This window comes from Salvia miltiorrhiza, chromosome 1 (assembly GCF_028751815.1).
Source record: "Salvia miltiorrhiza cultivar Shanhuang (shh) chromosome 1, IMPLAD_Smil_shh, whole genome shotgun sequence".
Lineage (NCBI taxonomy): Eukaryota > Viridiplantae > Streptophyta > Magnoliopsida > Lamiales > Lamiaceae > Salvia > Salvia miltiorrhiza.
Window position 1 is genome coordinate 38782117 of NC_080387.1, and position 16680 is coordinate 38798796.

A 16680-nucleotide genomic window follows, 5' to 3' on the forward strand; every position below is an offset into this window, starting at 1 on the left:
ACATGAACCCGAGTTGCAAGGTTTATTTTCTTTTCGAAAGGGAATGTTGTAAGGTTCATTAATATAGTAGAGCTTGATATGGTAAGAAATTAGAAGGATTAAGTATTTATGCAACAAACTTATAAAAATATTGGTGAAGTTTAAACTGTCAATCACGAAATTTTACATCTCCACCAATTACATGACTTCACTCACACAATACCAAATTTACATGCACGACCTTACGCACATCAAAACCATTAGTACAAATGATTTATTCTTTCTCATATTAATATTAATAAGAACCATATAATTGATTATCCGTTTTTGGATAATGCATATTAAGGCAGCAAAGTCCAATTAACTCAAGGGGCATAGCCACCATGACCGCCACCTTCGCCGCCGCCTGCACCACCGCCATATGCGCCGGCGTGTCCCCCTTCGGCGGATGCACTGCCGCCACCACCACCGCCTCCTTCGCCTCCACCATATCCTCCACCATGGGCACCTCCCGCTCCACCACCGGCACCTCCACCGCTTCCATATCCACCGCCTGACGCGCTTCCTCCACCTCCGGCAGTTGCACCTCCACCACCGCCACCATGGCCGCCGCCGCCGCCACCACCACCACTGTATCCTCCGGCACCGGCAGCGCCTCCTCCACTGCCGCCTCCTTCACCTCCGCCGTATCCACCGGCATGTCCCCCACCGGCAGCCGCGCTACCACCTCCTCCTCCTCCACCCGAACCTCCACCGCCGCCGCCACCATGCGCCCCACCGCCGCCGCCGCCATATCCCCCACCCGCACCATGCCCTTCCCCACTGCCACCAGCATGCCCCCCTCCAGCATAAGCGCCGCCGCCGCCATTGCCCCCGCCACCACCACCTCCGGCACCATGCTCCCCAGCACCACCGCCGGCACCGCTACCGCCACCACTTCCGGCACCGCCAGCGTAGCCATGATCAGCCACGGCTCCACCACCGCCGCCGCCTTCACCTCCGCCTCCGCCTCCGCCTCCACCGGCGACGTAGGCACCAACATCCACACCCAAACCGAGCCTCGCTGCGGAACACATCGCCGCAAACAAAATTAAAAAGAAAACAAGAGAAATAAATTTGTTCGCAGCCATGATTCTTGAATTGATCAAATGAATCCCACAGCTGTGAACTTGATATTCGTTGCATGCATGATCAACTATTTATAGGCAATATGAGAGGGAGAGAGAGACAGAGAGGTTTGCTCAAAAAATTAAAGTGCTCCATTAACCGATTGCTCTTACTAGCTAGTGAGCTTTTGCTGTCTCCCACATCTGTTTATCAAACTATATTTATATACTTAAACAAGCCATTTTCGATTACATCTCTTAATATAATGTACCATTGTCACATAACTTCATTCATGTGTCAACCTTATATTTTCTTGAGTTTGAACTCAATGACAAATTTTCATTATTCAATGTTAGTAATAACTAGTAGATCTACTATATTAATGGCATTCTCACTGTCGAGGGATGGTGGATTTTGTTACTTAAAATTTTATGAAAATTAAAATCGAAGGCGTCAAAGTTTTTGTCATGAAAAAATGAAAACGATCGCGGGAACTAAACACAAAATCTTTTTCGATTCACGCGAATTTTCCCATGAATTATAAGTTTATGCATAATAGGTACAATGTGTTTCTAGAAGACAAGACACTACCATAATATAGGATAAATGTCTTTTTGTTAATTAGGCCTTAACTTTATCTAATTTATGCACCAAAAGATTAGTTTATACATATAATAGGTACAACAATGTTTATATGGATAACAAACTCTTTTTGTTAATGTGTCTTGACCTAATTTAAGCACTGAAAGAATTAAGTTGTGATTTATCTTAGCCCACTTTAAAATTTTATAAGCTTTTAAAAAATTTAATTATTCAAACACTTTCATAATTATTTTTTACTCGTATCTCTTTCGAAGGTTTATTCCATCAATCTAGAGTATATAATTATTTTTTTATCATTTAATTTCACTTTTATTAACTAATAATAGGTTGATAAATTCAAAGTCATGGTATATACTTTTTAAAAAATTTAATTTTTTGAAATAAAAATTAAATATAATTCATAGTATTATAATAAATTTTATTTTTATAAAAATGTTTTTAAAATAATAGATATAAGTATGAGATATAGTAGTACACATAAGATTGTGGAACATTGGATCTTATCCCCTCACCAAGCAAACGGGATCCTCTGTCCCGTGTACCACTCTTATTATGTTAATTTTTAATTATTTTTATTCAATTTTAATTTATTATGCTTTTATATAATATAAAGATAATTAATAAGGGTTCACTCATCCATTTAGGGTTTATAATTATTTTTTTATATTTATTTGAATTAATAATAGATTATTTGAGTTCATTAATTCAAAGTTAGGGTATTTGATTTTTTAAATTTTAATTTTTCAATTATAAATACTAATTAGAGTTTATAATATAATAATAATTTTTATTTTTATAAAAAATAATTTATAAAATGAAGAAATGAAGAGTGGTACACGTGGTACACACTATATCCAGGGACAGAGGATCCCATCTGCTCACGCAGCCCTATAAAGAAAAAAAATTGTAAGCTCGAAAATATTTTATAAGAAAAAATATTACCCGAACCGAACACCCTCTTTAGTTGCAAATGGTATCCCCTGTCTCAAAATATAGTGTGTACCAACGTGTACCACTCTTATTATGTTATAATTTTTAATTATTTTTTATTCAATTTTAATTTATTATGCTTTTATATAATATAAAGATAATTAACAAGGGTTCACTCATCCATTTAGGGTTTATAATTATTTTTTTAAATTTATTTGAATTAATAATAGATTATTTGGGTTCATTAATTCAAAGTTAGGGTATATGATTTTTTAAATTTTAATTTTTCAATGATAAATACTAATTAGAGTTTATACTATAATAATAATTTTTATTTTTATAAAAAATAATTTATAAAATAAAGAAATGAAGAGTGGTACACGTGGTACACACTATATCCAGGGACAGAGGATCCCATCTGCTCACGCAGCCCTATAAAGAAAAAAAATTGTAAGCTCGAAAATATTTTATAAGAAAAAATATTACCCGAACCGAACACCCTCTTTAGTTGCAAATGGTATCCCCTGTCTCAAAATATAGTGTGTACCAACGTGTATCACTCTTATTATGTTATAGTTTTTAATTATTTTTTATTCAATTTTAATTTATTATGCTTTTATATAATATAAAGATAATTAACAAGGGTTCACTCATCCATTTAGGGTTTATAATTATTTTTTTTATATTTATTTGAATTAATAATAGATTATTTGGGTTCATTAATTCAAAGTTAGGGTATATGATTTTTTAAATTTTAATTTTTCAATGATAAATACTAATTAGAGTTTATAATATAATAATAATTTTTATTTTTATAAAAAATAATTTATAAAATGAAGAAATGACACTACAAGAAAACGCGACTCTAACGATCGAAAATTCGGTCGTTAAACTCGAAAATTCGGTCGTTAATGTTGTAACGACCGAAATAACGATCGAAAAATGTGGTCGCCATTTTGTTCGTCGTGCAGCCTTCATCGACTGGTTTTTTTCGGTCGTTAAAATTCAATGATCGAAATTTATTATTAACGACCGTTTGTTAGGTCGTTAAAATCGTAGCAAAGCAATCCGAGGACGACAGATGAGGATATGCAACGACCGAAATTCGGTCGTTAATCAACGACCGAAATGGAACGGTCGTTGATTTCCAGCGACATTTAACGACCGTTTATTTTCCGGTCGTTGGGTATAGGTTTTCGGTCGTTAATTACTGTTTTTTCTTTAATTTTCCGTCGAATTATAACGACCGTAATTTCGGTCGTTAATTTAATTATTATTATTATTATTTTCAGAATTTATATTTCCTATTTTCAGTTATGTAGCAATATATAAATTATTCTAAATAATGAAAATGATCAAATAAAGTAGAAAGACATCAAATAACAAAGTAGCAAATCATAAAATATGTCTACAAGTTTAGAAATTCAGTATTCAAAGTAGCATCTACAACAAACGTGAGTAAATATAATCACAGGTCAGGGTGGGTCCCATCAGAGGCGTCGGAGGGGGATTGTGCTCGATATCCTCGCATGAGGAGCGCGATCTGGGCTTGCATCTCCTGTATAGCCTTGCTCTGAGCCTCATCGTTCGCTCTCCTAGCCTCTAGCTCCCTTTGTGTGGAGCTCAGCTCCTCCCTCAATGTAATCAGCTCATCTCTCGAGGCAACAGGGAAAGGAAACTGGGAGGTGCTAGTGGAGTGCGTGCTCGACGACTCGCCGCTCTCAGTAATCGCCTTGGACATCATCATGCCTAATCCCATGATGCACCCCCTTAGATCAGGAGTGACAACCTCTCGGAAGATGCGATCTAAATCTGAGGGCGTAACATCTTCTTGCGTTTGACGAAGCTCTGCCAATCGCCTCTCGACCTCCAACTATAATACAAAAAAAGTTAGAATAGTTGTAAAATAAATTATTCGAACAAAAGAATTTAAAGACAGTAAATTAACGTCATACCCCGTGCTGCGCAGGTCGTCCAGCAGTATACTGTCCATTCTTATAATGGATCCGTCGAAAAGTAGCCCAAGAAGCCTCGTCAAAAGGAATATTGCTCTTACGAGCCTTCCAAAACACATTAAAGATAAAATTAAAAAAAAAATGTAGGCATAAAAACTTTAAATAAAAATATCTACAAGTTACCAGATGCTCAGCATGATCTATAGCACTACGCGACCCTCCATGATGGGTAGCCATCCCCGTACCCGGACCTCATGGCTCTGAGCGACGATTCCTGGACACTTGAGCAGACCTTGCCTGAGTCTCAGGCAAAGCCCAATAAGCCCTCCAAGCAGCCTCAATGTTAGGCTGATGATAATCAATCTTCTTCCTCTGTATCAAAAGGACCTTCTTGCAATTGGAGATGTAATCCTTATACGCCACTCGAGCCGCCTTAACCCACGCTTTCTTAATAGCCTGCCTGGTATGTTGCGTTTTATCCCAACAAAATGTTTTCTGTTTAAAGATATTGCAAATAAGAGTAAAATTAGTATTGTGATTGTTAATTTAGAATATCACATTATTATATATGAGATGATCGTACATCAAACTCATTGAAATAAAAATCCTTCATCTCCTCAGTCAGCTATCAGTCGCTCTAGCCCGAATAGCTCCAGTCGGCCTCAGAACACTTAAAGTTTTGAAATTAAATTTAGAATTAATGTACATTACATTTTGAAGTTAACTGATACATTGTGAAACGTACCTACGAGTGAAATACACCCATGTTCGGCCATCTCTAGCAACACGTTCCTCCTCCACATTAGGGTTTTCATCCTCGGGCGGCGTATCAGTGGTTGAAGGACCAGAATCGGATGGAGTAGAAGTAGACATCTATATCCAAATTTGAAGTAATTAATATATTAGTTAGTTTGTTTTATTGTTGACTACACTAAATATATAAAATTGACAAATATGTTTTATTTGAAGTAATTAATTACTTAATTAGATTCAGTGTTAGAAGACTCGGGGGATTGTAAGATAAGGTCTTCATCATCATCTTCATCTTCATCTTCATCATCATCTATGTCCACCTCGCCTCCATGTGGATGAACCATTGTTGGAATGTCATCTATATTCGTAAGAGATATTCTGCCTACGACTTCCTCTTGAAAAGACAAAGACATTGTTGGAAGTTCAGTTGTGGAAACTTCAACAACTGGCCTTGCTTTCACTTTACAAGCAGCAAACCAATTTCTTCTGTTGTTACTTTGGTGATGTCAAATCTTTGAAAAAGAGACAAAGATCTGTAATTGCTTTCCACACATTGAATGGTAGAAGTTCTTTTAATGCGATCGGCAACACTCGTTGCATCATCACGTGACAGTCATGACTCTTCATACCAAACATTTGAAGTGTACTCAAGTTGACACATCTACCCAACGAGGATACATAGCCATCAGGAAATCTAAGCCCTTCAATCCACTTAAGTAAGATTCTTTTTTCATCATTATCAAGCATATAACATGCTTTGGGGTACTTTCCTGTTTGTTCATTGGCTTGTAACTCGGGTCTGCGACAAAACCTATTCAATTCTTCGCGAGATTTGCCTGTATCCTTTGTTTTGCCTTTAGTGTTCATAATGGATAAATACTTCCAATCCATCCATGAACTCTTCTGTTAGACTACCTTGAGCATATCGCTTATACATCCACCCTCTATCTAAACTCATGTTTATATTTCCTGCATTCATATATTATTAATGTTTTAATTAGTTCACACATTTGATTTAAAATTAAGATTATGAATAAGAGTAGAGATTTAGATTAGAAATCAAGATTAAGATTAAGATTAGGATTAAGAATTAGGATTAGGAATTAAGATTAAGATTAAGATTAGGATTAAGATTAGGACTAGGAATTAAGATTAAAATTAAGATTAAGGTTATGAATAAGAGTGGAAATTAAGATTCAAATAAGGATGAAGATTATGATTAAAGAAGGATGACTGAACATTTGACTTAAAGAAATATGAAGATTATGATTTGAAAATGATGACGATTAGGATTTGAAGAAGGATGATTGAAGATTGAAGATTGAAATTTCAACACAACAACAAAACCAGGGTGGTAGTCATTGCTAGCTACCGCCTCCGCCTCTTCTCCACCGGCGGCCCAAACTCCAATAAATCACAATCATACTTAATCGCCTCTTCCCCACCGACGAAACTATCATGCTTAATTATAATTAAAACATGCTCAACGTAATTAATCATGCTAAATCATATATTTCGCCTCTCCCCCACCGGCGATAAAGCGAATAAAATAAATTTAAACAGTCTAAGGCCTAATAGAGATTAACCTAACTAAGTTCTTTAAATAGAAATGAACCTAACTAAGTTCTTTAAATAGATATTAACCTAACTAAGTTCTTTAACTAAATCTAATATATAGAAATCAACCTAACTAAGTTCTTTAAATAAATCTAATATTTAGAAATAAACCTAACTAGGTTCTTTAAATAAATCTAATAGAATCATACCTAACTAAATTCTTTAAATAAACAAATCTAATAGAAATTAACATATATAATTAGCATATAATTTCACATTTTATTCAAACTTAATTCACATATACCATATAAATTTCAAACTAAATTTCACATTAATTCATACTAATATAATCAACCTAAATTTCAAACATATAATAACTTATAAATTTCAAACTAAATTTCTCATTAATTCACATATAATTAACCTCATGCATACTAATTAATTTGAATCCCAACATTAATTCACATATAATTAACCTAAATTCATATACTAACATACTAATATTAACCTAAATTCAAATTAATAGCCTAGATTATATAAGTTAGACGAACTAACCTACAATTGCTAATTCCGGCGAGGGCAGGAGCGGTCCGGCGAGGGCAGGGGCGGTCCGGTGAGGGCAGAGGCTGCGAATTAGGGTTAGGGTTAATAATTGGTGAAATGTATAAAAATTAATTAGGGTTAGGGTTAATAATTAACTAACTGGCGTCGGACGGCGAGCAGCGGCGTCGAGCGTCGGATGGAGAGCAGCAGCGTCGGGCGGAGAGGCAGCGACGTCGATGGAAGTGGGCGTTCGTCAGCCAAGGAGGCGGCGGCGGCGTCGGGGACGGAGGGACGGCGGCTATCTCGACGACAATGGTGAAATCGGCGGCGGGAGGCGCAGAATCGGATGAGGAAAGGTGGAGAAGAAAATGGGGGGAAAAATTAGAAAACCTAAGTTAAACTCGTAAACCCAACGACCGAGTTTCAAATTAACGACCGATTTTTGGTCGTTACAAAATTTAATTTATTATTTAAATTTCCGAAATCCAACGATCGAATACTCGGTCGTTAAAAATAATTATTACTTAATTTTTATAAATATAATTTTAAGACCGAATTTCGGTCGCTAATATAAAAAAATATTAAATTAATTAAAATTCAACGACCATTTTAAAAACGGTCGTTACAGTTTTGCGAAAAAATAAAAATTCATTTATGAAATTATTTTAATGACCGGATAACGGTCGTTACATTAAAATTATATCGAAATGAAAAAAAAAGCTAACGACTGAAATTCGGTTGTTAAGACGGTCGTTAATTATTAACGACCGTTTTTTTCGGTCGTAAAATTTAAATTTAAATAAAATTGAAAAAATTAGAAAAATCGGTCGTTATATTTTAATTTTCGGTCGTTACGCCCACCTTTTTTAAGACCGAAAATTCTGGTCATTAAATACGGTCGTTAAAAGCGCAGTTTCTTGTAGTGTGAAGAGTGGTACACATGGATGGTACACACTATATTTTGGGACAGATGATCCATCTGCTTTAGTTGGAACTACACTTCATCAACAACTATAACATCTATTTTGGTGCAGGTATGTTTGGAGTTCAACTCAAATATAGTACGAACCAATAAAATTACGTGTAATTATAATTTATTATGGTTATATAATCTTCTTAGAAAAGTACTACAATTTAGGGCACTTAGTTGCATAAGTAGTGGAGCAAAATTGGTATGATATTACAACCACTTTTTCCCTATCACTTAGACATCATGATGGAATTCCAACTCAAATTTATTCTTTTCCCACGTCTCATATGGATTAATGAACATGATCACAATAATACTTTTTCACTACTTACATGTGCTATGTTATGCTGCCTTTGCGGCTTTGCCTATTCTTGCCGGTGCTAGTGTGAAATTGGTTCGCGATAGTTGAACTTAGTCGAATCATGAATTTCTTGTGAAATTAATCACTTTGTTATAGTACAAGATAATATCAAGGAAAGGATTGCTCGCCTTAATTTAATGATGAATTAATAATTTATAAGGGACGATGAGATAATTAATTATATACTATGTTATATGATCGATCAATGATAGACTCAATGCGTCTCAAGTTAGCATTCTCAAATCTAAATTGATAAGTTTTTCCAACTATATAAGCACTACTGAGAATGAAACCAAGCAACAAGTCCCCACTTTTTCTCTCTACTACTCCTAAGTTTTCACAAGCTACGCTACGGCAGGTTCTAGAAAGTTCAAACGACAAATCTGTAAGTGACGTATCTTCCGGCAGTCTCACTTGGGCGGATGATCTTCACAACATCCCCACGTTTCAGCCCGTGATATCTGGCAATCGGGTCGGACATCTGAATACGAGGCAGCTGGTGCAACACAGAATGTCAAAATAGTGTCATTAGGTCAAGATCTCATATGTCAAGATCAAACTTGTGAATTTAACACAAGTTTGATGATTATGATTGTTTATGACATTTACAGTAACTATAGTAGTGTTCAAAAATGATTATTCCAGATGCTTATATGCATGCTACGATTACCATCCACTAACCTGAGTATCTTTGACTGTGTATCTTTCAAGCAGAGTTTTCTTTTCTTCAGGCGTGAGGACTTGATGCGTGGGGACAAGTACGTGTTGGTTTATGTTGACTAGCAACTCAGCCTCCTGCACATTGCAATATGCAGACATTAGTATCACCAACGTCCAAAAATGCTAGCTGCACCAGTAAAACACATAATATCTAAACAAGCATGTGTGGAAGGTGTACAAACTGACATCTCCATAAGTACTTTTATGGAAGATTGAAATTGCTTACAACAGTCACAACTAAAGAGCTAATAACTCATTTACTTTGGTGGATAAGGTGAATTACTAGAACTTATCCAGTTGTTCAGAGTGATTACTTATCTTGATCTGGGACTTTGTTCTCAAATATCGTACAATTTGCCATACAGAGGAGTCCTATTCAAACTTCTTAAGAAAAAATTATCATTATACTTCCATTTCTTCTGGTCTTGCCTTTTTTAACTTTCATTTTCAATTTTGCATTTAAGCAAAAAGAATAAAATCAAGGAAAGAAGAAAAGAAGCATAGCAGTAGCAGATAAAATCTAGCAAAGCATAAGAAACGTATAGTTGTGAGTATTTGGTTCCCGGTACACAATTTCCAATAAGAATATATAAAACATGTGTGAACACAAAACCTACTTAGCAACTGCATTAGAAACCTGATATAGGCATACATAACCCTCAGAACCTCATCAGCTCATGGGGGGGGGGGGGGGGGGCACAAAATATCATGCTGTAGAGTTGTAATGATATGAAAATCAATTCATTATGGATCCCCCAAAGAAGCTGTGAAAGGCAATCTACCAATAAAAACTAAACCACATATATTTATCCAAAACATGGCACATATGTGTATTAAAGAACAATGGAAGCAGAGAGACATTTACCTGGAAAACTTCTAAGTGAAGTTTTGAGAATACTTCATGTATGGCGTTTTGGGCAAAAGAAGTTAATTTCTGCTGTGCAACTAGGATTGCCCTAGTAACATTGTCCTGAACCATTCGATTGACTAAAGTCCTTACTGTCGCAGCTCCAACCTTGGCCTCATCAGGAAAGAACACATATATCTGGAAATAAGTAGAATAACCTATAAATAGGTGGGGCAAGAATTACCCAGCAATCCTCAAAAAAATAAACAAGAAGAGAAATTACAGATTGATGTGCTCAAACACACCAAACAATACCGACCCATTTAGAGCCAAAATATCTCCTGAAAACCATTGTGTGTGCAAGGTTTGAAAGTGTACTGGAAGTCTGGAACACAAGTAGAGACTACAGATTAAAAGCCTAAAAGCCAAAATCCAAAAGACACCAAAGCTTTTTGACATCTCGCAATTTCACCCAATTTGAGAGGTTGAGCAGAGTTAAGAATAAGATGTGAAAATCTGATTTTATGGGTCAAATATCCACTGGCATTGCACCTTATGTAATATCCACTATTTACAGGACCACAAGAACACGACAAACAATACCCACAAGCGGAGATTATTGGCCCGATGCATTGCTGAATGTGACCAACTCAAAAGGAGGGCTCATTAGAAATATGTATCCTCAGGAGAAAAAAATTCTTCCCAGCCTGCCAGATCATGGCCAAACTCACAATTTTAAGAGGATTAACCAAACCAATGATATATCTCAAGAGTTCGGAATTTTTCTACAAAACAGCCAGCTTATTACATTTAATAGACATCCAATGCCTCAATCAAATCAGCATACATGGATATGTACTCTCAAGAACTCAAAAAATAAAAATAAAAAAACAGATCACAAAAAATACCTGATGTGCGCTGTTATTACGCATGACTTTGATAAGCATAAGGTCCTCTCTCTTCATATTGTGACCATACTTATCAATAAATTCAGCCTTGGTCATTCCAATCTCATCATCAGTCACCACATAACCCCTGTCCCTCAACATGTGCAGCAGCGTTTTCATGGTTCTGAACAACCGAGTGATCTCCTCCTCGGACATCACCATTTTTGCACTGCAATTTTCACATATTAGCCGAAGAGTCGTAGTTCGATAGTTTCCACAAAACACGGGCAAGAACTAAACAAACAGCAAGTAGCGTAGGCATGTCTTATTCCTTTGAGAAATCTAGCAGTGTGTTGAGCAGACCCGTTGTTCATAACCACAAATATTGAATAGTCTGTGTTAATCATCGTATGAAAAGTATCGGAACTGGGAAATTTTTCAGATACCCTAAAATTCTTGGTTTGTGATACAGCCTAAGTTAAAGTTGAAACAGATTTCCACACCATCAGGCGATTAAAGGACTTTGATTAACATTATTAAGAAAACAACGTATTAAGCTTTGTCCCGCATTGAATTGAGAAAGCGTTAGGATTCCGGCGGTGATTAAGAAACTAACCTTAGCGGGAGAGCGGCGGTGGCGGCAGCAGCGGTGTGGGAAGAGGGGTTTAAGGATTTAGGGGTTTTGTTTTATGTATATTTGAAAATTTGAAAATATGAGGGGTACTTATCAACAATCAAGGCAAGGGAGGGGCCTTTCTGGAAATACAAAAAGTAAAGGGTCCAAAAAAAAATAAACTCTATTCTTTACACCAATTTTACGCAGAAACTCAGGTGCCGCGAAAATGGTTTCGATCGATAACGGCGTAGCCACCGTCGCCGCCGCTAACGGCCATGCGATCGCCGCTGCGGGTGGCGGTGCATTTGCTCCGGCTTCACAGTCCAACGGCGCTCAGCCGGAGAGCGACGCTTCTCGGAAGAGGAAGATGTTGGTTCTGCCGCTGGAGGTCGGGACTCGCGTCAATTGCCGGTGGCGCGACGGAAAGTACCATCCGGTGAAGGTCATCGAGCGCCGCAAGCTTTCATGTGATGGGGTTAACGACTACGAGTACTACGTTCACTACACCGAATGTGAGAATTGTGTTTGATTATGTTTTTCATTTGCTGACAATCGTTAGGGTTAGGAATGGGGCTGAATTGCCTTTTCCTTATAATCGTGCCACTGCCTTATTTTTATGGTTTTTTTGTTTATTAGCTTCTCGAATTTTTTATTGAATTTTTGTTCAAGTTCAGTTATATTGAACTCCCGCAATTTTGACTCTATAAATAGAATTATGATCAAAATGCTTCTTTCAGTTCTAAAGTTTCAAGTGCTTTTGTCAGTTTGTGATAGCCTCTATGCTGATGTTGGCGGATTGCTTAACGAGATTTTGAATGATAAGAGCTGGAATGTTTTGCTTTCTGCAGGAGTTTGGATGAATACTGCGGTGCTGTATGTAAAATTTGATTGTGTCCTTATAATGCTACTTGTGTTTATTTTGTTGTACAGTTAACCGCAGACTTGATGAATGGGTAAAACTTGACCAACTTGATCTCAATTCTGTGGAAAATGATGTGGATGAGAAGGTTGAGGACAAGGTAAACTGCTGTATATATATTTAATTTCTGGCTTTCCCCCTTAGTTCCTATTGCGCTTTTATTTACATATCTTGGAAGGTTTTTGTGTCTTTGTGTAGATGGAAACTAATTTGTTGTTTGCCATTGCTATACATGATAAGATATGTCTGATTCATATTTGAACATCAATGCATTGCTTTGGTTTTCCATGTTCATCTTTGTTGTTTGAGCATTTCAGGTGACTAGTTTGAAAATGACACGGCATCAAAAGCGTAAGATCGACGAGACACATGTGGAGGTAATCCTAGATTGATTTTTGTGATGTAATCAATCAAAATAATGTTGATCCTACTGTCTTTGTTTGTACCTCTTCTTCATGAGGATTGTCAAATTTTCATCTGGATTATTACAAGGTGTTGTCGAATTATACAGGGTCATGAGGAACTTGATGCTGCTAGCTTGCGTGAACATGAAGAATTTACGAAAGTAAAAAATATTGCCACAATAGAACTTGGAAGATACGAGATAGAGACTTGGTACTTCTCCCCCTTTCCCCCAGAGTATAATGACTGTACAAAGCTGTTCTTTTGTGAATTCTGCCTGAATTTCATGAAGCGCAAAGAACAACTTCAGAGGCATATGGTAAGCTCTACATCTCTCCCTCTTCCTCTCTCCGATCCCTTTCATTACATAATCTTTTGAGTTATGATGAAACTCTAGTTTTCCTTACAAGAACATTAGTTTGTTTTTCAGCCTAGTTAAAAGATTCACTTTTGGCTCAGCTGATTAATGTCTCTTAAATTGTGTAATTATATGTGCTTTCTTGTATTTCTCAATTGAACGCAGCTTCAGTTGTGTTCTTTTAAAGTAATTACTTCTTACCTGCAGAGGAAATGTGATCTCAAGCATCCGCCCGGTGATGAGATATATCGAAATGGAACCTTGTCAATGTTCGAGGTGAAATGTTATTCCATTGTCTTTTCAGCCTGTAATGTTGGAAAACAACCATGTTTCTTAAAATGCAATGCCTTGGATTCTGAAACAACTTTATGCATGATGATGGCGTCTAAATATTTTTATGTACTTGAAGTTTACCCACATATTTCTTTTTGGAACTTGCTACCCACAAGGGGGTGAGTCATTTTGTACAATTTTTGGTCGTATTTGATTTGGATTTCCCTCACCTTTGTATTTTTGGAATGAGGCCAATAAGAAAAATCCAGCATCTTTTAGTTCTTCATATGTATTATTGTCCTTGCATTTACTCAAATCTTCATGACTTTGTCTGGTTTGTTGGGTGGGCTGTAACCGTTGGCCTGACATTTCTCTGGGATCTTATTAGGAAAAGGTGTTGTCTAACTTTGAAATGCATGGAAACAGGTTGATGGAAAAAAGAACAAGGTGTACGGGCAAAATCTTTGCTATCTGGCTAAATTGTTTCTTGATCACAAGACCCTATACTACGATGTCGATCTGTTTCTGTTCTATGTGCTGTGTGAATGTGATGATAGAGGATGCCATATGGTGGGCTACTTCTCAAAGGTATTCTTTTTAGTGTTCAGGGTTTGCCTGATCTTTAGCTATATATTACTACTGGCATTTTTCTAGTTAATTATTAACATATTGCAAGTCCACTTTTACAAGTAAGCCTTTTGAACTACTTAATATTTTTGGATACAAGCTTGATACTCATTTGACATTTCCCATCACTTTTCAAAGGTATTCTTTTTAGTGTTCAGGGTTTGCCTGATCTTTAGCTATATATTACTACTGGCATTTTTCTAGTTAATTATTAGCATATTGCAAGTCCACTTTTACAAATAAGCCTTTTGAACTACTTAATATTTTTGGATACAAGCTTGATACTCATTTGACATTTCCCATCACTTTTCTTCCTGTGCTGTTGTTTAAATTTATCATTGAGAAGAAGAGCTGTTGTCTCTTCCTACTTTTGACATAGGTGCAATGAAACTTTTTAACACATGATGCATGATCGGTTGTTGGGGATGTGCTAGCTTGACATTTCTAAACTCGAGGATGCCATACTCTTAATAGTAGCCCAAGAAAAGTTCTCATTATTCCCCTAACTTCTCTTGGATTCACATGATATGCAGGAAAAGCACTCGGAGGAGTCTTACAATTTAGCTTGCATTCTCACTCTTCCTCCTTATCAGAGAAAGGGCTACGGAAAATTCCTGATTGCCTTCTGTAAGCTTCTCGTTTATCATCCTCAGTCCAGTTCGTTGCATGCCATTATTCTGATTGCAGTAAATACATTGGCGTTGGACACGTATTATAATCACTGTGTATACTACCGTTTGGCATGATCTTTTATACTAGCATGATGAACTGTAGGAATGGGAAATATTTATTGCCATTTGGATTTATTTTTCTATAAAAATTGCATGTGATAACTCTGACCATCTGTACAGCATACGAGCTTTCAAAGAAGGAAGGTAAAGTGGGGACACCCGAACGGCCACTATCAGACCTAGGACTCTTAAGCTACCGAGGATACTGGACACGTGTACTTCTAGATATACTGAAAAAACACAAGGGCAACATCTCTATCAAGGTTCACATTTAAACTAGTTCTATCAAATTTAAAACTATGGTCGCTGGTAGAGCTCATACATGATGATACTCATAATATTTGTATTTGCTTTATGAATTCATAATCTAGTAATCTCCACTATAACTTATATTGGCTCTGAGATATTGTAAACAAAGGTGGATGGAACAATTAGTAGTGGCAAGATATTTTCAAAAAATTCTGACAATAAAAGATTGAAGTATGATATTCCACGTTGCAGCTGGCAACGGAGTGCCTAAGTCTTGAAGCTTTCAAATGGGTTGGGCTGTATCATCATAACTTAAGATAGAAGACCTCTTTTCGTTTTCTGATAATATAGCTGCTCGTATTGAGACTTCTTGTCTTAGCTCCCATAAGTCATTAACTTTCTCTTCCCCTGTACCTCTTGTTTTATTTTGACTCTCTCCCCGTTGATTCTCAATGCTTCTCGACTCATTTCATAGTTACTTTTCTTTGTATGATTGCCTTCTCCAGGAGCTCAGTGACATGACAGCCATCAAAGCCGAGGATATTCTGTCCACGCTTCAAAGTTTAGAGCTAATCCAATATCGGAAGGGGCAGCATGTTATATGTGCTGATCCTAAGGTCCTGGATCGTCATCTCAAAGCTGCAGGCCGTGGTGGTCTTGAAGTCGATGCAAGTAAATTGATTTGGACTCCGTACAAAGAGCAGGGCTGATCATATAGTTAACGATAGTCCTCTTCTCTCTACCTCCTCCGTCTCCCTTAACCTAGGACGTTGGATTTTATCGACCCGTATATAGAAGAAGAAATTGCACAGAAACCTTATGTTTCTGGTGGTATGTAGACATAAGTCTGACTACTTCTAACTGCTGTAACATAGCAAATGTATGTATGTAGACATAATAAGTCTGACTGCTTCTAACCTCTGTGGATTGGATTTAAATTATCCCTTGATTTATAAATATATATATTAGGTCCTTACTTGTGTGGCACATTTGATATTGAAATGCAGATTCTTGTGTTACACAGTTTCAGGTGAAATCCAGACAAGTAATTTGAAAATCGTGTATTTATATATTGAGTTTCGCATGGCTTAATTGTGGCGTGTGAATGGACGCGTGACATTGTATAATAATGGTAATTTGGGTGCTCTAAAAGTGCTTCTTCACATAACTATGATTATCAAATGTGTATTCGCACAAAAATCTGTGTAATAATATAAGTTTTCGTGAAAGGTAGTAATTCATTATATGCTGTTGATATTCGAATCTAACTTTCGATGGGACAGAAAGAGTATA

The 16680-nt window shown here is 36.7% G+C and overlaps 2 protein-coding genes across 2 annotated transcripts; one reads left to right on the forward strand and one right to left on the reverse strand.

The window, feature by feature from the left end:
- Positions 1 to 8929: 8929 nt before the first annotated feature.
- On the reverse strand, positions 8930 to 11958 carry LOC131014542 (DNA-directed RNA polymerases II and IV subunit 5A-like). The gene is made up of 5 exons (XM_057942548.1): positions 11829 to 11958; positions 11234 to 11441; positions 10344 to 10523; positions 9440 to 9553; positions 8930 to 9254 (listed from the first exon to the last, which is right to left on the reverse strand). Exons 2-5 carry the CDS (start codon positions 11432 to 11434, stop codon positions 9129 to 9131), a joined length of 621 nt encoding a protein of 206 aa, XP_057798531.1. The 5' UTR covers positions 11435 to 11441; positions 11829 to 11958; the 3' UTR covers positions 8930 to 9128.
- A 96-nt stretch (positions 11959 to 12054) lies between these two features.
- On the forward strand, positions 12055 to 16363 carry LOC131014517 (histone acetyltransferase of the MYST family 1). The gene is made up of 9 exons (XM_057942511.1): positions 12055 to 12340; positions 12759 to 12847; positions 13065 to 13124; positions 13259 to 13468; positions 13715 to 13783; positions 14207 to 14368; positions 14941 to 15034; positions 15259 to 15401; positions 15894 to 16363. Exons 1-9 carry the CDS (start codon positions 12055 to 12057, stop codon positions 16095 to 16097), a joined length of 1317 nt encoding a protein of 438 aa, XP_057798494.1. The 3' UTR covers positions 16098 to 16363.
- The last annotated feature ends 317 nt before the right edge of the window (positions 16364 to 16680 follow it).

What these genes read in the sequence shown, in the direction of transcription:
- LOC131014542 (XM_057942548.1), bottom strand. Translation starts at nt 11,434, where the DNA reads ATGGTGATGTCCGAGGAGGAGATCACTCGGTTGTTCAGAACCATGAAA. An exon ending in GTAATAACAGCGCACATCAG is followed by an intron (nt 10,524 to 11,233) that starts GTATTTTTTGTG and finishes ACTTATTTCCAG; the next exon opens with ATATATGTGTTCTTTCCTGA. An exon ending in ACACAGTCAAAGATACTCAG is followed by an intron (nt 9,255 to 9,439) that starts GTTAGTGGATGG and finishes GTGTTGCACCAG; the next exon opens with CTGCCTCGTATTCAGATGTC.
- LOC131014517 (XM_057942511.1), top strand. Translation starts at nt 12,055, where the DNA reads ATGGTTTCGATCGATAACGGCGTAGCCACCGTCGCCGCCGCTAACGGC. An exon ending in TCGACGAGACACATGTGGAG is followed by an intron (nt 13,125 to 13,258) that starts GTAATCCTAGAT and finishes CGAATTATACAG; the next exon opens with GGTCATGAGGAACTTGATGC. An exon ending in AGGGCAACATCTCTATCAAG is followed by an intron (nt 15,402 to 15,893) that starts GTTCACATTTAA and finishes TGCCTTCTCCAG; the next exon opens with GAGCTCAGTGACATGACAGC.